The sequence below is a fragment of the Argopecten irradians genome, chromosome 4 (assembly GCF_041381155.1).
Source record: "Argopecten irradians isolate NY chromosome 4, Ai_NY, whole genome shotgun sequence".
NCBI lineage: Eukaryota > Metazoa > Mollusca > Bivalvia > Pectinida > Pectinidae > Argopecten > Argopecten irradians.
In genome coordinates, this window is record NC_091137.1 from 20971683 (window position 1) to 20994557 (window position 22875).

The 22875-nt window shown below is 35.3% G+C and overlaps 1 protein-coding gene and 1 long non-coding RNA gene across 3 annotated transcripts; one reads left to right on the top strand and one right to left on the bottom strand.

Moving 5' to 3' along the window:
- Positions 1–4379: 4379 nt before the first annotated feature.
- Positions 4380–7284, bottom strand: LOC138320913 (uncharacterized). Its single transcript, XR_011208262.1, has 3 exons — positions 7180–7284; positions 6010–6177; positions 4380–5330 (listed from the first exon to the last, which is right to left on the bottom strand). It is a non-coding gene; the product is annotated as an uncharacterized lncRNA (long non-coding RNA).
- A 168-nt stretch (positions 7285–7452) lies between these two features.
- On the top strand, positions 7453–21283 carry LOC138320914 (transcription initiation factor TFIID subunit 11-like). 2 transcript variants are annotated; one of them, XM_069264219.1, is made up of 10 exons: positions 7453–7629; positions 9252–9383; positions 10106–10228; positions 13967–14035; positions 15002–15172; positions 15419–15566; positions 16311–16368; positions 18940–19011; positions 19271–19394; positions 20071–21283. In XM_069264219.1, the coding sequence occupies exons 2-10, from the start codon at positions 9277–9279 to the stop codon at positions 20156–20158; spliced, it is 960 nt and encodes a 319-aa protein (XP_069120320.1). In that variant the 5' UTR covers positions 7453–7629; positions 9252–9276; the 3' UTR covers positions 20159–21283. The 2 variants fall into 2 exon arrangements, with proteins under 2 accessions (XP_069120320.1, XP_069120319.1); XM_069264218.1 differs by having other exon boundaries at positions 7453–7621.
- Positions 21284–22875: the final 1592 nt, after the last annotated feature.

The window sequence follows — 22875 nt, forward strand, 5'->3', positions numbered from 1 at the left end:
TGTTTTATATTGTTCTATTTTGATTTACATTTTTGTGTATTTCTCCTATACTCAGTACATGAAACTTTGGTTTATATTTTAACATCCTATTCACAGCCAGGAACATTTACTAAAATAAGGACATGCCTGATTTAGATGGTGGAGGAAAGCGTGTCTGTGTACCATGGTGTCGAAGACATCACGTTTTGTGTGGTCATGTTCACGAACATGACCCTGGTTCCAGTACCTTCAAATGTTTAGTCAATATACAAACCAAGAACAAATTATTTCAATCTTATAGGGGTTAATTTCTGACACGAAATATGAATTTGAAATCTACTGGTATTACCACGCAGCACAAATAATTTAAACAGGACATCACTAGTAATTGAAATGTCATTATCATCTAAATAACTGAATACTAAATTAAATACAAGTCAACAACATCACTTTATGAAATATCATGTTTAATAATACCTCAATGACCCATTCTATTTTGATAAAAGTTGTGTAGGTGGTGTGATAAACATGATACCTCATGTTTATAACTGTGTCTGTGATTACATGACAGGACAAGAGGCCCAGAGGCCTGTATTGCTCACCTGGTTTGTAATGCCAAGTAATGTTCTGAATACAGGATCATTGTCTCCATTCTGAAGGAATTTAAAGATTTATCTCTCAATTCCCTGTTGTGCCCTATTCTTTCTGCTCCAAGGGGTCAGAGCCAAAATTTATACAAACTCTGTTCCCCTTCCCCCAAGGATGATTCTAGCCAAATTTGCCTAAAATCCATGTAGAACTCTATGACTAGTAGTAATTTAAAGGATTTACCTCTATTTCTCCTATTGGGCCCCGCCCCTCCTGCCCCTGGGGAGTCCGAGTCAAATTTTATACAAACTCTGTTCCCCTTCCCCCAATGATATTTCTGTCCACATTTGGTTAGAATCCATGTAGAACTCTATGACAAGCAGCGATTTATAGATTAACCTCTATTTCCTCTTTTGGGCCCCACCTCTCCTGCCCCGGGGGTTCAGAGCCAAAATTTATTCAAACTCTGCTCCCCTTCCCCTAAAGATGTTTCTGGCCAAATTTGCTTAGAATCCACGCAGAACTCTATGACTAGTGGTGATATAAAGGATTTACCTCTATTTCCCCTATTGGGCCCCGCCCCTCCTGCCCCCTGGGGGGTCAGAGCCAAAATTTATACAAACTCTGTTCCCCTTCCCCCAAGGATGATTCTAGCCAAATTTCCCTAAAATCCATGTAGAACTCTATGACTAGTAGTAATTTAATGGATTTACCTATATTTTCCCTATTGGGCCCCGCCCTCGTGCACCCGGGGAGTCAGAGTCAAATTTTATACAAACTCTATTCCCTTGCCTCTCCTGCCCCCTGGGGGGTCAGAGTCAAAATTTATACAAACTCTGTTCCCCTTCCTCCAAGGATGTTTCTGGTCAATTTTGGTTACATTCCATGCATAAGTCTATGACTAGTAGACATATAAAGGATTTACCTCTATTGGGCCCCGCCCCTCCTGGGGGGGTCAGAGATTTATACAAACTCTGTTCCCTTTCACCCAAAGATGTTTCTGGCCAAATTTGGCTACTTTCCATGCAGAACTCTATTCCTAGTAGCAATTTCTCAAGGATGTATAGGGCCAAATTTGGTTACATTCCATGCAGAACTCTATGACTAGTAGGTGACCTCTATTTCCCCTACTGGGCCCCGCCCCTCCTGCCCCTGGGGGGTCAGAGCCAAAATTTATACAAAATCTATTCCCCTACCCCAAGGGTGTTTCTAGCCAAATTTGCTTAGAATACATGCAGAACTCTATGACTTGTAGCAATTTAAAGGATTTACCTCTATTTCCCCTATTGGGCCTTGCCCAATCTGCCTACTGGGTGTCAGAGCCAAAATTTATTCAAACTCTGTTTCCCTTCCCCCAAGGATGTTTCTGGCCAAATTTGGTTTGATTTACCTCTATTTCCCCTACTGGACCCCGCCCCTCCTGCCCCTGGGGGGTCAGAGCCAAAATTTATACAAAATCTATTCCCCTTACCCCAAGGATGTTTCTGGCCAAATTTTGTTAAATTCCATGCAGAACTCTATGACTAGTAGCGATATAAAGGAAATGTTGACGGATGGATGACGGACAACGGAAGCTGCGCCAGGTGAGCTAAAAATAAAATGTGTTTCCCTCATGGGAAACCAAACATCGTAATTCCCTGGGGTGTGTGCCCCTATGATGTTCATCCGTATTCCCACTGAGTTATCTCCCCTTCCGATTGTACAACATAACGGACAAAGTAAAACTTCATTTTTCACTTTTTAAAAGGCAAGCCCCCAGGAAATATTACACCCTCTGTTAAAAAAACCTCCATTTTACACTGCCACCAGGGCCATTAATGCATATAATATATGATATTATTCTTGCCCTAGCATGTTTAAGATTCTCCACCACTGATAGCGCATAAGTGATACCTATCATTGGAACAGCAACTGTTGTTTGATCCTGTGTCACATGGTACCATGGATTTTTTTCGGGAAGCAATTAATTATTTTTTAATATTTTTATCTTGAGTTAAACTAAGAAGCTCAAACTTTTCAATGATGGTAATGGTGTAAATTAAGTATTTTTTGTAACTGAAGAAAAATAAATATTTGTCTGCTCCTGTGTTTGATGGAGTAAATTTACCTGTCAGCAGTGGGGCATCTTTAAGGAAACAATGTCTGTATTCTCACTGATCTGATGTTGACCAGAAACTTCACCTCCAGACAAGCTCTACAGAGTTGTCTTTCCTAGCTTGCACTCGCTTACACCTGCCAAAATTATTAGGCTTTTTTTCACCTTCTATACATATATATACACATGAGTAAAAAAGAACCATGTCCATGTGATGGTTTCCATATACATAAAAAGAAAACACAACTATAAAACAGTTTTTTCCGCCCTGTTTTATACTTGTGTTTTCTTTTTATGTATATATACATGTATATATAAAAGAAGAGACCCAGAGGGCCTGTATCGCTCACCTGGTTTTTCTTTTCTTTGAGCATTAAATACTGTAATTTAGTAATTAGTGATTTAAAATCACAAAGACAAATTGACCCCAAGATTTGTTTAATTTTGAATCCCAACCATATAATGATGTTTATATATACCATACGAATATGCTATCCAATACATAGTTTCGGAGAGGAAGTAATTTATATGAAAATTGTAGCCTAATTAAAGATGATCCACTGTTGACAAATGGAATTTTTTTCACTATCAAAAACAGGAGTAGACGATATAGTATTTTTCTTCAGTTACAAAAGTTTTTAAAAGTTTGAGCTTTTAATTTTACTTAAAGTTAAAAAAATGAAAAATAATTAATTGCATCCCGAAAAAATTCCGCGGCACTATATCTTATATGGTATGAATTAATGATTGCGCATGCACCAAAAGCGAAATAAATCATTTTGTTATTTTTGTGTTAATTAGGTATATATATACGCGATTAAACAACAATTATTGTTCAAATTATGAATGTCATTTATGCTCTGTTGGTGGTGGAGCATCTTTAACCTTTTTGGCCCCGCGCCTAAGGCTACAGGGGGGTCAGCCCTATCATTTTTACAATTTTGAATACCCACCCTACAAGAAAACTACCATTGCATTATGAATGCTATCCCATACAAATGTATTTAGTTTCTAAGAAGATGTTTATATGGAAACAGCCAAACTAACCCCCTTTGGCTCCGCCCCTCAGGACCCCGGGGGTCAGCCACATCAATTGTACAATTTTGAATCCCCACCCTATCAGGATGCTACCATTGCATGATGAGTGCTATCCCAAGCTTAGTTTCAGAGAAGTCGTTTATATGGAAATAGCCATATTGACCCCTTTTGGCGCCGCCCCTCAAGCCCCCAGGGGGTGAGCCCCATCATTTGTACAATTTTGAATCCCCACCCTGTAAGGATGCGACCATTGCATTATGAGTGCTATCCCATGCTTAATTTCAGAGAAGAAGTTGTTTATATGGAAACAGCGAAATTGACCCCCTTTGGCCCCGCCTCTCAGGACCCCGGGCGGTCAGCCCCATCAATTGTACAATTTGAAAAATAATTCTTCAGGATTTGGGGGGGAAAAAAGTGGGGCGAGAGGGTGTTTTTTTTGTTTGTTTTTTTTTTAAATTTTAATTTTCAAAAAAAAATGGGGCGAGCGTTATCAAAAATGAGAATATGATGTATACAAACATATTAGTTTGTGGTAGACAAACTTCGGACCAGGTGAGCTAAAAAAAAACTCATAATATAGGCAGGTTAACTACTACTCTGTCAACAGCTCAAATGCAAAGAATTTAATTTTGCTTTTAAAAGTGAAAGTGTCAGTAAATTTTAAATACAAAATACAATGTATTATTCAATTTTATTTCAGAACACACTTGTTTTAATTTAACTTTATACACTTTCACTTTCATTGTATGGAAAAATATGAAGTTCTAATATTTTTTTATGAATTTCTCTAGAAATAATCAGCTGACAAGGATATATATGGTACATGTACCCACTATGTTGGCTATGACAACAGCAGCTAAACTATACAATACACAGCATCAAAGGCATCGCTAAATTATGATATGAAGTGTTTGACATGAAAATTGTTGTATTGAATAAATATACATGCAGTGCTAATTGAAATAGAGTTATACATACATAATAGTTCTCCATGATTAACAACTCATTTCAGTTGTACCAAGAATTATTAATGGAAAATATTACAAGAGATAGTCCTTTTTAGGTATTGGGTTATTTATGACATTAAAAATATCTAAATGAAGAACAGTGATTAGAATGAAACAGATTTAAAAAGGCAATATTAAACATGATCTTAATTCCTTGTCATTATTTTTTTGGATTTATAGAACAAGTCTTTTTCTTTCATTTTATGGTCACATTAACTGGTGTTTAGATATTATATTACACAAATGCAATTAAAATTTGTAATTCAATATTAACTCCACAACACTTTCAATTCAATAAACCATACTTTTAAATATTCACTCCATCACTTTAACACACATTGCATACAGCATTCACTCATATTTTTCTCAGATAACTAAGAATTTACATACTTTTAAATTTTTTAACACAAACTACATGTGTTATAAAATAGTAACAGTTTATGTTAAACATAAGAGAGAAAAGAAAAAAAACACAATACAAAGGCTATATCACAATGTTCATTATTATTTTTCAGTCTCGTTTTGTTTGTTCCGCATAAGCATAGATTCTCTTTCAACTTGCTCTTTCATCAATTGAGCTTCCTTGAAAAGTCGTACTTCTTCTTCTATTTCTGGAACTCTTGCTGGAAATACAAGAAAAAAAAACATGTAAAAGATAATATCTTTCCCCATGCTTAACTTTCCTATGATATTGAACATTTTTCATTCACATACCATACCCCTATCATTTTAAGTGGATCAAAATCAGAGAGTATAGCAATATTTAATTTTTATCAATATCTATCATTAACAGCCAACTTATGTAAGACAACAGTCATGATCACAAAGAAAGCTGTATCATTTGTTGTTTTCATGTCATATAGACCTAGTGCCATTTGTATGACTCCGTTTAGATATTGTAAAACTGCAATATACTATTGTGGTTTTCGCAATCAATGTATATTTCTGAAAGTTTATCTCTGTGAATGATTATTTATTTTAATGATATTGAAAGAGATTTTCTTTCCATATTTTTTAATTCACCAAAAATTGATCTCTGCAAACTTGATTTAAGAAAAATCGTGAAATTTAGTAGTCGCTAAAGACAGTTCACATAGGCTTACAGCAGGCACTCTTAAATGCCATATGTCTGGATTTGGGAGTATTTATTACCAAACTACAGTTAAACTTCTTTAATTCTAACTCGTATAGATCACATTTTTAAAAAGATATTCTGTTCATGTAAGTTGATCTCAAATACCTGGATAACTATAAGTTTTACCATGGTACATTTGGAGGAATAACCATTTCTTATGCACTTACTTGTTTTAAAATGAACCATTCTATAAAAGCTAAATCCTGCCAGCACCACTGTTATTCCAAACATAGTCAAGTTTCCAGTTAACATCAAATAGTCATAAACTTTGTATTTAGGTGGGAGTTTGAATCTCATGACTGGTGTCTTCTTTTGCAGACAGAACAAAATTTTATCTGAAATAAAAAAAAAATGGCCAAATGTTAGACAGCCATTCCACTCCCTTTATGCTGAGCACTAAGCTGGAGCAGAAACTAAATGTACGGATTAGTATGAGTGTCTTGTAATTTAGCAACATTTGGAGTGTGGCCAGCTCTTGGATGCATGGGTGCTGCACCTCGTAGATTGTCCTCGCATAATACAATATGTTCCAGGAACTGGTTGGTGACTATAGGTATCTAGTTAAGACCTACTCCAACAATGTTAGAGGTATAGTATGACGAGACACCTTTGATCCTTATGTTGTGTCGAAGCCCATCATAAGTTTCTCAATATCGACCTCTAATACTATTGGATTAGTCACGAGGAAGTGTAGCAGGGACATATGTGTGTGTGTTTAGGATGCCAGGTTGAATCCATGGAAGCTTCGGTACAGAACTTTCGCAAGGGGGAGGAGTAGTGTAATGGTTCAATTTCATGGATGTGGGCATTATTTCAGCCGCAAACTTGGCATATAGTCCAATAGCTTGTTTCCGTAAGCGCGGATGTGTATATCTGTTAGGCAATGATGAGCATGCTCTTACATGGGTGACCTCTCTGTTGGTTTGTGCCCCAACCTTGGCATATTTGCAATTAACGATAGGAAGGATCTTGGATCCGGTTAATATGATGTTATACAAACCTGGCTATATCCCAAGTTATCTGATTCATAAATTCAAGAGTTGTCTCCCTTGATATTATATCTCTAGGTTGTAGCTAGGTTTTATCGCAATGCAAATGTTTATAAGACACTAAGATGAACTTTAGCACAAGAAGCCAAAATGACTTTGAGCTTTCATATCATGGAACATTGTGTAATCATTGATGTTAAATCCTCTGTAAGATGTTGCGTAAGCAATGACCATAGCATTGCTTTTACGTGTCTAAATGCAACTTTAGTTTTATGACATTGCAAAACACTTTAGTAACAGATAACCTTTCATTGGTATCATAATCGGGGTATAAGATTGTGTACTTACAATTTTCCTTTCAATGTTTTATAACAAGCCGGCAGTAAGATATTTTCAGTGGACTGCTCATTCAGTCAACACGCTTTTTTCACCAATGTCAAAGTTGCGTACGATAGTTTCGTATTTAAATACAAATTTAATCGCACAGCTTTTTTATCATTGTACATAGTCATTAATAGTATTTAAATAATTAATGCAGAACAGTCTCTAGATTATTCAAGGCAACGACTAAAATAACAACAATTAAAACCAAAGTACGAAAACAAACAACTGAACGCGTAGTTACATGTAAACAACATGGCGAAAAGACGTTCATGAGATTGTTAGAGATTGCCTCACATAGACGGGCTAAGTTCTCGAAAATCTTCAAATAGAAAACGCTTGCGTTTAACCAAGATTTAACAAAGTGGTCCGATATACCATATGGACACATCACTATGAAGATCACATGGTAAAAAAGTAATGAAAGCTACATTTTCTGTAATAATATTTTGTGTTCTAACTCTACTAAGAGAGCATTCTTGTTCAGGCAGTCACTTGGTTGGGTGATAGGCCTAGGCTGGTTAACGTCGAAAAAGCCTTTTAAGAACACAACTTCGACAGGAATCATGTGTATTTTCCCAGTTCTTCTACTTCATTATTTACAAACCTGAATACCTTTGTTTAACTGCTATTGGCAAGCCACCAGTTCTCGCTGGGTACCAATTCTCGCCATCACATGTGTACTTGTACGATCACACACAATTTTTCAGACTATTTTTTTGAGGAAATGAGCATGGTAGTGTCTTCTATCAGAAGTTGGCTTTGTTGACTATATTTTCATATTAATTGTGCAAATACAGATAGAATGGCGAGAATTGGTACTCGGCAAGAACTGGTCGCCTACCAGTATAGTACTGTGACCACAATATGGATAGATCTAGCGTTATTTCTCTCAGAGTGTCTAAATTATCTTCCCCGTCCATTTCAAATATCTAGGCCTGCGTCTGAACACATTTAGATTTCATATCAAGAATGTTTCTAGTTTTTCACAACTTGTTTGTTGTACCAATACTGAAAAGCTGAAAAAAAAAACCATTCTGGATAAACACACTCAAAATGTCATGACGGTCATGCTCCAAAATTGATAAAAGTTGCTCAAACTGGCTGTGCTCACAAGTATACACTCAGGAAACGGTATTGGCATATGGTTTGACGCGCATAGCATCATCATTTACAGAAAGTGTTGATGGTTCTTGATGGTGTTGACGATATTCAGAATCCTGCTAGTGTAAGAAAATGAATTTGGCCATTGACAATACAGTTTTTTCAATGTAAAAATACTTGATGTTAAACGTGGGTAGGAAAATCTGTCTGAAAGTGAAATATATCTGGAATCTTGTCCACTTTTTAAGCCTTTTCCTATTTCTGGTTCACCTAGTTAAAGAAAACGAAAAATTTGAAAACTGCTTCAATTTCAATTCCATCATACACATTTAAGCAACAATAATACCAGGCTTTTAGTAATCATGCGATTACTTCAAATATTTCTTCAGTGTTGATAAAAGTGTTTCGATCAGGATCAGGGTAAATCATATCTGCTACATTAATTCTGTGCCAGGACAGCTAAGATCATATGATAAAGAGGGATCTCTTCCCTGTATGACATGTTTTGTGTGTGGTGAGTGAGAGTGTGTGTGTTTTTTTTGTTTTGTATTTTTTTATTATCCAGTCACACTGCTCTGACAATGGGCAAACCAGTCATCCCTATATGGCAAGCAGGAGCTTTAACTACAATGTTTATAGACAAATGTACATGTATAATGATTCACCTAGGACACAAATTTCCGAAGTCTTCCTTAAAAGATCAGACACTCAACTCAAATCCAAAAGTGAGGTGGTGTCAAGAGAGACAATTAGAAAGCAGAAAGTAGATTAGGAATATATAATAGGAAAGATAAGACCTCAAATTGATTCACCTTTTACAATAATGCAACTTAGGGGAAGGAAGTCCATTTCCAACCCCCTACCTGTAGGGCAGTGTTTAGAGAGAGTATTAGCAATACTTATAATATGACTCAATGTTTATTTTGAATTTACAGGTCTCTGTGACAGATTAAATCAGTCATGTCTTCGAGGCATGGTCGACAACAACAGGAGTTTGACTCTGACAAGTTACCAGTGTTGGGTGATGATGGGAGTGGTGGTGGTTACTATAACAACAACCATGTTCAGTAAGTCCATACTTAAAGTAAGATGTAGGTGAATTATTCAATCCAGATACAAATTAAATTCAATATTGGTCAGTGTTTTTCTTATACAATTTTATTGTTTTACGCAATTATAATATTACAAAACAGTATTTAAGCCATGCAGTCATTGTCTACAATATGGCATTAATATGTTTCATGGATGGAGCAAAAGATAAACATATACTAAGAGTGAGTGTAAAATTGATATAAAAAGATTATAATATTTTAAAAAATCAGCAAAATGAAATAGAAAATTAAGCAAAACAGATATTTTGTACTTGATATTGAAAATGCTAAAAAAGATATGGCATAATGATATGTATCTAACAGCAATAGTGACAATTGTTAGTGGCTTCAGGCCTACAGCTGTAACACTCAGTATACAATAATATGTATTATACATCAAATGCAGCATTAGTTGTTCAAAGTTTGGCTGTGATGAATATGAGCATGTTAGAAACAGGAATAAAACAAGTTTAGCCTATATTCTGACAAACAGCCGTCTTTAGTTTTGTCAAAAGAAAGTTATTGGTATCATTAGTAGAAATGGAAGTAGTACAATATGAATCTATAGCATTCATAGGAGTTTTGTCTTCGTTTTTGTATACAGTAGATTGAGGATTTCTGTTAAGTATACTATATCGATTTATAGAGAGGGGCAATTTGTCACAAACTCTACTTGTATGATGCTTTTGTTCAAATAGGAACAGATCATTAGGACCTCGTGCCTTTCCCTCTGGAAGCAGACCAGGATCGAGTGGTAGTCGACGCACACCCACCCCTACCAAACAGATATCACTACAGGCTGTCAAGAGGAAAGAGAACCAGTAAGTAGACACACTTAAAATCATCAAGTTTCAGTCATAGAATATTTGTATGACTGTGTCAAAATATGATAGTGTGTATAGGTGTGATGTCAATATTTTGTTTTATTGTTTGAAATTGAAATGATCTCTTTTAAAGGCCCACTACCTTTCCGAAATGGCTTTTAATTTCTAAAATGGGAATGTGAAACAAGATCGATAATTTTGTAGAGTCCTAAAACTTATTAACTTACCGTTAATACTACATTTATCATCACCTTCTGAACGATTTGATTAAAATAAATAAAATGTTTATTTTCATAACGCGGGTCGTCTTATGTTTCCCGCCGTCGTTGTAAATACCGCGCAGTAGTTGACTTTCACTGCGCCAGACGGCAAAACAGCGAATGATTCTCCACTGTTTTCATATATTACGCAGGAAATCTTGCATATGTTTGGTGTCGTAACCTTATTTTAGGTCATCGGTATGCATTTTCTGATGTTATTAATGTTTTTTAACAAACCTTTATATTTTGCTCCGGAAAGGTAATGGGCCTTTAATACTGACAATTGTCATTTCTATTGAAAATGTGGCTAGATAACCATATAGTTTACACTTTGACACAATGATTTTAATGTTGTTGTTTTTTTATCAGTTGTTAGATCTATGAAAGTCTCTGATTATCAGAGGCGTGAGCAAATTTCATGTTGTCCATCTTTGTGCCTCATCCATTTAAACAATTTGCACACTCAAATTAGTATAAATGTCAGAAACTCACAGGTCATATAAAATACAGAGAATTCAGCTTATTTGAATAAGTCATTTTCCAGAAGAAAATATGCAAACAGATAAAAAAAAGTATTCGAATAGGCGGAGATGGATTTTTACCCTCCGTGACAGATGTGCATAGTGTACATGTCAGGGCTTTGCACTGGCTGTTCTATAAATGGGATCCTCAGATACAATAGGGTCCCGTAATGAAATTGGAATAGAGTTTCAGAAAAAAATGGTTCTTTTGATTTTCTATGCTTATAATGGATATGGGGATGCCCTTAACAGAAACTCTGCATGTATGTAAAAATCTTACAAAATCTAGACCTTAATTACTGGATTCAGAGAAATATGAAAGGAGTATGATCAGTTAGACAGAGTACATGTTCAAGTTCTCTTTAGGTCATCTGACCGAAGGTAAGGATGACCTATTGTCATCGTGTTTCGTCCGTCGTCGTGTGCCGTCCGCCATGCGCCGTGCGTCGTGCTTAAGACTATTTATACAAAAGCCTACTCCTCCTTAACCCTTGAGCGGATTACATCCATATTTGGTGTGAAACATCATTGGGGAAGGACAATCATATTTTATATAAATGAGCCTGATCCAACCCCTAGGGGCTGAGGGGTGGGGCCCCAAAAGGGCAAATTTTCTTAATTTAAGCTTTTAAATCCTACTCCTCCTTCATCCTTGGACAGATTACATCCATGTTTGGTGTGAAACATCATTGGGGAAGGATAATCATATTTTATATAAATGAGCCTGGTCCGACCCCTAGGGGCTGAGGGGTGGGGCCCCAAAAGGGCAAATTTTCTTAATTTAAGCTTTAAAATCCTACTACTCTTTCATCCTTGGATGGATTTCATCCATATTTGGTGTGAAACATCATTGGGGAAGGACAATCATATTTTATATAAATGAGCCTGGTCCGACTCCTAGGGGCTGAGGGATGGGGCCTAAAGAAGGGCAAATTTTCTTAATTTTAGCTTTAAAATCCTACTCCTCTTTCATCCTTGAATGGATTTCATATATATGTGGTGTAAAATATCATTGGTGAAGGACAATCATATTTTATATAAATGAGCCTGGTCCAACCCCTAGGGGCTAAGGGGTGGGGCCCCAAAAGGGCAAATTTTCTTAATTTACGCTTTAAAAATCCTACTCCTCCTTCATCCTTGGACAGATTTCATCCATGTTTGGTGTGAAACATCATTGGGGAAGGACAATCATATTTTATATAAATGAGCCTGGTCCGACCCCTAGGGGCTGAGGGGTGGGGCCCCAAAAGGGCAAATTTTCTTAATTTAAGCTTTAAAATCCTACTCCTCTTTCATCCTTGGATGGATTTCATCCATATTTGGTGTGAAACATCATTGGGGAAGGACAATCATATTTTATATAAATGAGCCTGGTCCGACCCCTAGGGGCTGAGGGATGGGGCCCAAAAAAGGGCAAATTTTCTTAATTTTAGCTTTAAAATCCTACTCCTCCTTCATCCTTGAATGGATTTCATATATATGTGGTGTAAAATATCATTGGGGAAGGACAATCATATTTTATATAAATGAGCCTGGTCCGACCCCTAGGGGCTGAGGGATGGGGCCCAAAAAAGGGCAAATTTTCTTAATTTTAGCTTTAAAATCCTACTCCTCCTTCATCCTTGAATGGATTTCATATATATGTGGTGTAAAATATCATTGGTGAAGGACAATCATATTTTATATAAATGAGCCTGGTCCAACCCCTAGGGGCTAAGGGGTGGGGCCCCAAAAGGGCAAATTTTCTTAATTTACGCTTTTAAATCCTACTCCTCCTTCATCCTTGGACAGATTACATCCATGTTTGGTGTGAAACATCATTGGGGAAGGACAATCATATTTTATATAAATGAGCCTGGTCCAACCCCTAGGGGCTGAGGGGTTGGGCCCCAAAAGGCAAATTTCCTTAATTTTAGCTTTAAAATCATACTCCTCCTTCATCCTTGAATGGATTTCATCTATATTCGGCGTAAAATATCATTGGGGAAGGACAATAATATTTGATATCAATGAGATAGGTCCGACCCCTAGAGGCAGAGGGGCGGGGCCCCAAAAGGGGAAATTTTCTTAATTTAAGCTTTTAAATCCTACTCCTTCATCCTTGGATGAAATTAATCCATATTTGGTGTGAAACATCATTTGGGAAAGACAATCATATTTTATATGAATGTGTCTGGTCCGACCCCTAGGGGCTAAGGGATGGGGCCCCAAAAGGGCAAATTTTCTTAATATTAGCTGGCCCACTTCCTGTTTTCAGGTTTCGGTCTCTGTTCTCAATGAAAATTGGTCTATAGGGGTTTAAATTGATGCCGAACAACATGCAAACATTTACATAAAGATTTTGGTATTCCAAGATGGCCGCTGGCCCACTTCCTGTTTTCAGGTTTCAGTCTCCGATCTCAAGGAAAATTGGTCTATAGGGGTTTAAATTGATTCAGAAGGGGGAACTTTAGGTGAGGACAATCATATTTTATAAAGGACCGAGCTAAGACCCATGGGGATAGTACGGCAGATGTCCAAAATGGAAGCTTTGCTGAAATTTGCCTTTAAAATCTGACTCCTCCTTATATTAATCCATGAATGGGTTACAACCATATATGGATGAAGGGCTACCAAGTTTGTTCAACAAATGACATTTACCTATTTCAGAAACTTACATATTCAACTAAGGAGTTCCTCGTATTGTTTATATTAATCGTTAACCAATACTTTATACTGTGACTTTGTTGTTTTGTGCAATGAGTCAGATGACCGTTAAGGCCCATGGGCCTCTTGTTTCTTAAGATATTAATTACAATGTGAGCTAAAGGAAAGAGTTACATTAATTCCATTCCATAGTACTCAGTGGATGGTATTGCTGAAAAATTGAGTGGTATAATGTATTATTTTAGATAGTGATTCACTAATATTCAGCTTCGTCATATGATCTTTAAAATCCTCTGGTATTTCTTTAGAAAAAAGGAACCTTTTGATGATGTGGATTTGGCAGAACTCAATTCTACACTAAAACTTGAATCAGAAAGGTAAGTGTACATGTCATTGACTTTTATCTATTCCTCTTCATGTGTAACACATACATGTAAAATATATTGAAGTAGATTTAATCTTACTGATCCTTGGTAAGTTTTATATAAATGTCATGTAAATATATTATGACATCTTTATGTAAAAATCGAATATCTGTAATTAGATATTAAAAAAGTAAGTGTGATTAAAATAAATATAGAAATGATAAAGGAAAATAAGTTGCATCATTCAAATAATGACATTGCATAATCTTTTATTTATACATATGTACTACAATGTCATATAGTTAATTAATAGTTGGGCAAAGCAAGACTAAAGTCGGTTAAAATGGTGATAATATATCTAGTATAAGTTCTTATGAAATAGAAAAATAAAATCTCCTATAAAAATTCCTCTGCGTGCAAAGAAGTTAATTTATGTTATGGGAATCCTAACATGTCCTTCCGGCTGGCTATGTCTGTGTTGACATTTCAATGTAGCCTCGCTTTCAAAGAGTTATTTTTAAAAATATGCTAAATTTACACGGGGATTTTCCATAATTTCAATGGTCAAAACTAGACAACGTAAGTAAAACTGGGTCGCCGTTTTGATATGTAAGGACTTTTGGAAGGCCAAAGTATGCATTTAGACTGGTTTTCTTTGCCCGACTATTCACTTTAAGCATATAAAAAAAAAGATTCCAGATACATTACACTATGATTGTAAAATATACCCTGAATGTTACAGAGCTGACTTTATTTCGAAACTATAAATTGCATGATACAGTTTTTCACTCCTAAGTTTGTTTTTCACACCATAAACTGCATGATGCAGTTTTTCACTCCTAAGTTTGTTTTTCACACCATAAACTGCATGATGCAGTTTTTCACTCCTAAGTTTATTTTTCACACCATAAACTGCATGATGCAGTTTTTCACTCCTAAGTTTGTTCATGACAGTATTTCTGATTAATATTTTTCCAGGTCGTTTCTGGAGAGAGAAAATTCGAATACCGACATAACAAAAGCCAGTGGTGCCTCTGGTTTTACTGTCAAGTTACCAAATGGCTACGGAGCCAGACCTAAGGATGTTTCAACTAAGCAAGCTGATGATTCAGAAATTGAGGAAGGGGAGAGAGGGATGAGAAGAGACAAGTGAGTCACATTAGACACTTTGTTGTACAGTGCCTTATCATGTCATGGTTGTCTTTTCTAAATGTTTTTAGCCACCTTAGTCAAACACAGTGCTTAATTTTGATATGCAAATATACAAAGTTCTACTAATTGTATAGGACCTGTGCACCCTCTAATAAAAACCAACTTCTCCAAGAAACTGGACTCAGTCTACATATTAATATCTTGCCTATATGATCACTTAGATGTAATATTCGACTTTGGCAGTGATAAACCTAGACCTAAAACACAGCAGCCTGACAAGCCAAGTAAAGCAGAAGAGTCCAGTGACGATGATGAAGACGATGACGACGATGATCCAGAAAGTTGGCAAGAAGGAGGAGAAAAGGCAGCCCCTATGCAGTTAATGATGGAGGTATTATATGGCTGTTTTTATCTGAAAGTTAGGTTAAGATTGATAATCAAAATCAAAAAGAGCCAACTATTGGAGGTAAAATTCTTATCAATTTACAATATTCAACATACCCAATGACAGCATATAGGTAATTACCAGAACTTCAGGTTCCACAGGTTAGTGAACACAATCTGTCATACTCTTGAGGATAATCTCAGACTCTCTTAGCCTAAAAGAGACAGAGCAAAAATGATCTCTGTAGCCAGGTTGTTTTTATACACAGGTTGCATGGTGTTGAAACTGGCCGTTTGGACCTTAGAGAATTGTTTTTTTTATTAGCAGGTTGTCTTTATACGACAGATTTTACTGTACATGTTGTTAGGTTATCTTGTGATTATGGTAATAGTTTTTTACAAAGATTCTTGACTGGCAAGTTTTTATGGTATATTTTAACTTCTTGAAAAGTAATCAGACAGATTGAAAATCGATGTCAATACTACAATTACAGATAAAATCTGTTGATAGTAATATTTGTAAAGATCTGACACACCCTGGCTAAGGTAGGATTGTGTCAGCTGTTATGAAGGCAGAGACAATGGACATTAGATATATAGGTCAATAGCACTCACAAATGAAGTTCAACAAGATTCAACCTTTGCTGAAAATGTCAATATATATCCAGGTATACAGTGCAGTCTCAAATGGCATGAGTATAACTACAAAAGCATGACACAAAATCAATATATTTTTGTTTGTTTGTTTCAGTTTATTGGATGTCTTATGCAGGGTGACTATCCCAATGCTGCCAAACTCTGTAAAATGAGTGAGTATACACAGCCCATAGTAAATGAGAAATATTTTATATGAAATGTGTGTTGTGTAGAAACTGAATATATATGGAGCCATGACAACAAAAAGGATTTTTTTTTATACATTGTTGTAATATTGTTTTTATTGGTGCCAAAAACAAAAAATCAGCCCATGGAAATATTATAAACTTCAAACCAAAAAAATGTTTTAAAACATTGCATTACATGCATTGAATACACAATTTTGACAAAACATACTAGGTACACTGTTGGAAGTAAGTGTAGACTTCTAAATGGAGGAAGGATTAAATTCAGTAAAAATGATATATATATCCCTCTCTTACATTTAAAACAGATAAATAGGTCTGGCTATAGGATCATGAATCAATCTTAGACATGAGTTTAGACTTAGCCAATCATAGATAATGTAACATTTTGTTACATCATCTTTGAAAGCTTAGTCTAAACTTAGACTGTTTTAGACTTCAGACTGTTTAATAATCCCGAAGGCTGTTCTTACAAATCTCTCCAAGTAAAACTTGTCTATAAAGACCAGCAAAGGATTTTAAAGAAAAAGTGTTACAGAGGTGGTTAATATGACAAAATTTACTCTATATGGTAATGCTTATTGACCAGCTCTGTCAGGTGAATAACGGAGTTTATTAGATATGTTCTAATTTTCCAATATTTTCATTTGCTATTACATGGTCATGTGACGTTCAATATATAGCATATTGTCTCTGTGTTTCCATTTTTCGAAACACTGAATCAATATTCCTTTGCGGACTTCATTGCCCAAACGATGCTTTCTTCAGGGTGGTGTTCTTTGCGAAATTCATTGCCCAAATGCTGCTTTCTTCAGGGTGGCTTGATTGATTGATGATTGATGGGGCTTAACGTCCTTGTTTCGGTTATAACCAAGCCTAGGACACCAGACGGTGTGGCGTTCAGGCTTCAGGGTGGCGTTCTTTGACCAATGCTTTTCTTATGATTTATGTGCACATTAGAGATTGTTTTTGACGTTTGTTAATGAAATGACATATCTAATATAAAAATTAAGGACCTTTTTATTTCCTTGTCCATATGAGGTTACATTGCCCTTGTAGAATTTAAATCTATATATTCTTCTCATGCAATATAATACCATATGTACCCCAACAAATGTCCATAATTGATATATATTTACATTCACTTGACACTACTATATAAACTAACCAAGGCAAAATGAAGTCTATGAGAGTATAACTGACACCCAAAACGTGACCATTATGACATCACTTATGTTGACATGGTAATGTCAACTGATCACCGTCAAAATGGCTGTTCCGTGCATCTTGTGGATTAAATTGTCGTTGATAAACATGTTTCCTAGTCTAACTTAACAATATTAATGCAGAGAAACCCAAAATGAGTTAATAATGTAAATACAAGTATTAAATTATCTTCCGCGATATAATATGCGCGATTCGGTACACTAAGCATTAAATTGTTTTGGTTTTTTTTATGGAATCTAAGGTCTATATAGATGCCAGAGCATTACAGACATTCTTAGTAATGCACATTAGCGCATTATGAGATGATTGAACCATAGATTCCATAGGAAAACAATTTAATGCTTAGTGTACAGAACCAAGCACATAATACTGCGGTTCTACTACACCGGGGTATACCGTTTCACCCCTAAAATATACATGTATCTCATTTGTAGATAATTATCTCAGAAACATAAGAGACAATTCTATGACTTGTGCCTTATCTGAGCCCCAAACTTATAGGTATACCACTGAGCCACTTTCACATCCTTCAAAAAAGTGCATTGTAATGACGAAGTGATGGTTAGCTTGATATCTTGAAATGATCACTGTGACTAATAGATAGCGATACTCATTTTTCAACTTTCCTCACTAGACATTTTGCACTCAATTGCGCTATCCATATTTTTTACATAATGGTAGTAATCCTTCGTATCAACAATGCATAGTATATCTAGTTTGTTCCTTTCTATGTAAGAGTTAGGCTCTACAAACAATTAGTCAGAATTTATTTATCAATTTAACCTGAGTTCAATTTTTTGATGTACAGTGGACAGCATTGGTCAGTTAACATTATCCTTGAGTCAGAATATAGAGCTCTCTGTCATTTTGATGCCAAAGATTAAAGTGAACAGTCGGGCAAGGATGGCTAAAGTCGGTAAAAATGGTGTGAATGTATCCAGTATAATTTCTTATGAAATGGAAAAAATAAAAATCTCTCGTCAAAATCTGTCTGAAATGGAAAAAATAAAAATCTCTCGTCAAAATCTGTCTGCGTACGAAGAAATTAATTTAAAGTATGGGAATTCTAAAACGTCCTCCCGGCTCACTATGTCCGTGGTTACATTTCAACACAGCCTCGCTTTCAATGCTTTCAACTTTTCTTTACTTTAATGGTCAGAACTGGGAAACTAAGCAGAACTTGACTGTCGTATTAATATGCGAGAACTTTTGGAAGGCCAATGAACGCATTTAGACTGGTTTTCTTTGCCCGACTATTCACTTTAAGGAACATGTGCAATGATAAATGTATGTTGATAAATCTGTTTACAGTTTTGATGTACGAACCAAATAATGCAGAGGCCTTGAAATTCCAGCCATTGATTAATGAAAAAATAGAACTTGGTAAGTTTTAATGATTGGAAAGAAAAGTCATCTTGAAAAAAGTCTTAGATGTCTAAGTTACAGTTACTTTTTTGTGATTATGATGTAAAACTAAAAATAAACAATGACATGGCATTATGAAATCTAAAAGGTTGACGTTAGGACATTATACTGTTAAAATAACCTTGACATTAGTTATTTGTAGTTGCACAACAAGATGATGTAGGTCAATGTAAGGACATTCTGATCAGATACTTACATTGATGATGATTTTTTGTAGATGCACAGCCAGACGACGACTCTGGAAGTGGTGAATCGGGTTCGGAGGATGATGAGGACGAGGGAAATTCAGAGGATGATTCCGATTCAGATGACTCTGATGATTCAGATGATAGCGACAACAGGTAGTCACTGATTTCTTCCATTATTCCTTATTTTTTGTGTCATTCACCATCCAAACCACCACCCCCTACCCCCTCAATATTTTGCACAATATTGGTTTTCATCTGATATAAACTTAATAGCAGTTGATTTTAAGAAAAACATGTCTCCAAAGAAATTCTGTCCCTGTGTCACTGTTATTAGGTGGTAATCTTTACAATCACTTGTCTCGATTACTATATAAACAAACCAAGTCAAAGTGATGTTTATAGTGCAACGATTGACATCCAGTATGACGGCACTAATGACTGTTGACATGGAAATGTTGATTGATCATCATCAAAATGGCTGTTCTTATCTCATGGATTAAATTATCATTTATAATTCGTTTTTATTGGTCTAACCTGAACAACTTAACAGCGTAGAACTTCAAATGAGTAAATAATGCAAATCTATTAAAGCATTGAGCTAAATTGTTGTGGTATCTATTGTCATTATATAGAATCAAATTTGTTATAATGGGTCGCATGCATGAAGATTGTTTGCAATAGATTACAGTAAATCACCATTGATAATTTATTTTTCTTGGTCTAACCTGAACAACTTTTATTCCATAAAATGTTAATGCTTTAATCACATGCAAAACATGCAGGCTAATGTGCTGACCAAAAATATTTAATTTTGCTTTATTTTTTACAGTTCTCAAAGTGAAGATGAAACTGGTGGAGAAAAGATAGATTCTGGTATCTCGTCTGGTCGTTCTGGATCTAACTCTGAAATTGAATAAGAATCTCTAGTAGAAGTCGTCTTACTGCTCAGCAGCATTGAATGAGTGAGAATGTCTGATTTTTACACTTATATGTAATTTCTAAGTGAAATTCTATACATTCCAAGAAAAAGTGTGCTGATTCATAATCATCTTTTTGTCTCTCTGTACCTGTATGTTAGGTTTTTGGTTTTGCATCACTTTCAATATTAAGTGTTGCTAGCAGAACCGTAACATTGTTTGATTAAAAAGCTCTTATTTGCCAAATGATTAATTAAAAAGTCTTGATCAAAGGCAAATTCAACTAAGCATAAAAATACTTTTGTTGAGATTTAGGGGTTTTGATTGTGTTATCGAGGGAAGAGAGAAGTGTAAAAGTTCACATTAAATTTACAATTATAATGATTTAGATGTTGTGTAAAGACATGATCTAACCTAAGTCTAACATTTGGTCATCTGAGATCTCTCTGTAACTGGCGAAGATAAGGAAGAGTCCAACTAGTGTGAGTGTTTTTGCGACTATGTGGAATTCAAAGTTGTTTCAGAGTTCATTTTGTGATCAAACATTCTATCTAGTGTGTGGGGCAACCTCAGAGTATGAACCACCTTTTCTACGTCTAATCAGCAAAATGAATGGCCTTATCTTTAATATCATCAATTTTATTGGTTTAAAACATTGTACCTTGATGTACATAATTATGTTGCTGTAGTAGTATTGAAATGTATGTAGTATTTATGGTTTATTTATATGTGTGTTTCATGATATAACATCCGTCCTTATATTACAGTAAAATACGTTTATAACAAGCACACTCATGGTACATTGAATTCATAGTTATAACTTAGTAATTTCTGTTGTCAACGTTGCATTTTATATATGTGAAACAAACTATGTTTATAACTAATTGATTTCATTGCAGGTTCGTTATACCTATGTTTAACTAAATTCAGTGAATAGTTTACCTTACAACAGTATTGTGATATATTAACGGAAGAGCACCATATGATTTATGACAATGATGGGAATGGGGGGGAGCAAGGAAAATTGATAATGCTTCCTACTACAGTATTTATTTTGACTGATGTTCACTGTAAATATGATCATTTATCAATTTAGATAATAAAATCAAAGTATCATTTACAATACTTAGTTTTGTGATCGATATGTTTTTATTACTTGAAGAAGTAATGAAAATAAAAATTACAAGCAACAAAAGCACATACTTGTTCGATATTTATATAATCTGAATTATTTCCCTTTGAATAAAATATATGCAAGACATAGTGGCTAACTTAGATGGCATATCATTACAGGCCCTCCATCTCTGGGTGAGAGTTAGAATCCCATGTGGGGCAGTTGCCTGATACTGACCGCAGGTTGGTGTGTTTTCTTTGGTCATTTTGTCCTTAAATGCATTGCCTGTTAAAAGGACATTGAACTTGTCAAACTACAGAATACGCTCATGTCTAGTAACAGTAATCAGTTTCAAATATCATATTGAGTAGTTACAGTTACTGCTTAGATCAATGATTTATAAGTATACATATACGTCCTTGGCTAAATACATGGTTAATTGATGCTGTCACTGCCTAGATACATGGTTAGTATGTGAAATTATCAAAACTGAAGGAGGGACGGGGGTATATAAATCAAAGGTGAAAGGGTGGAGGAAGGTCTGGTCTGACCACAGGCGCACGCATTTTGTTTTAATAAAGATATTATAATAGATGTCTTGGTAGTATTATCTGCAGTCAAGCACAAACGGTAGTAAACATAATAATAAGGTTACTTGGTGACAGAAATATCCACTGAACCCTGTGGGCTTGCAATAAAAAAGTGCACATTTGTTTTGCAAATTTTACCCAAATTTACAAACAACTCACCAATCTACGAGTGGACAGTAAAACTAAGTTATGTTCAAGTACACCTTAGAAGTGATATATAGGCATACATAAAATCACTAGTTTAACGGGTTCTTAAAATTAAGTCATGTTCCTCACTGTACACGGGAGGCGAAGTTGGTTCCGAGTTCCGTTTAAGCTTTCGAGTTCCGTTTAAGAATTTTGCTTCTTAAAATAAAATTTAAAAAAATTCAGTTTATGTAATTTAAACATATTACAAATGTTCTTTGTTGTGTTTTGTCATGGATAATTTGTGATATAGCGAGTTTATATACGTTATCAAATAACATATATTTCCGTTTAAGTAAAACGGAACTCGGAACTGGTTTACTGGTTCCGAGTTCCGTTTAAGGAAATTTTTTATCATTTTAGATAAAATCCTTCTATATGCCTAAGACAGATGAGAAATGTTGCCTGTTGTCTTTTTTCATGGGTTCCGAGTTCCGTTTTACTTAAACGGAACTCGGAAATGGGAGTTGATTGAAAACTAAATTAAAGTGGATTTACCAATATTAATCCATTTAAAAAGCCAACAAGCAACTTTTCTAATATGTCCAAAACAAGTTGACAACTTTTATCTAAAATGATAGAGAATTTCCTTAAACGGAACTCGGAACTGAGTTCCGTTTTACATGAACGGAAGCCGACAATCGAAATAATAAAGTAAAAAAATTGAACACGATTAATTCAGAGATTCATTTCCAATGTCTATTTCCTCACAGAAAAATATTATGACACACGACTTCTGCATGCGGATCAATATTTAATCCATGCACGCATTGTCTAATAAAGTAAACCTAGAAAAAACACTTAATTACTCTATTGTGCATTATAAT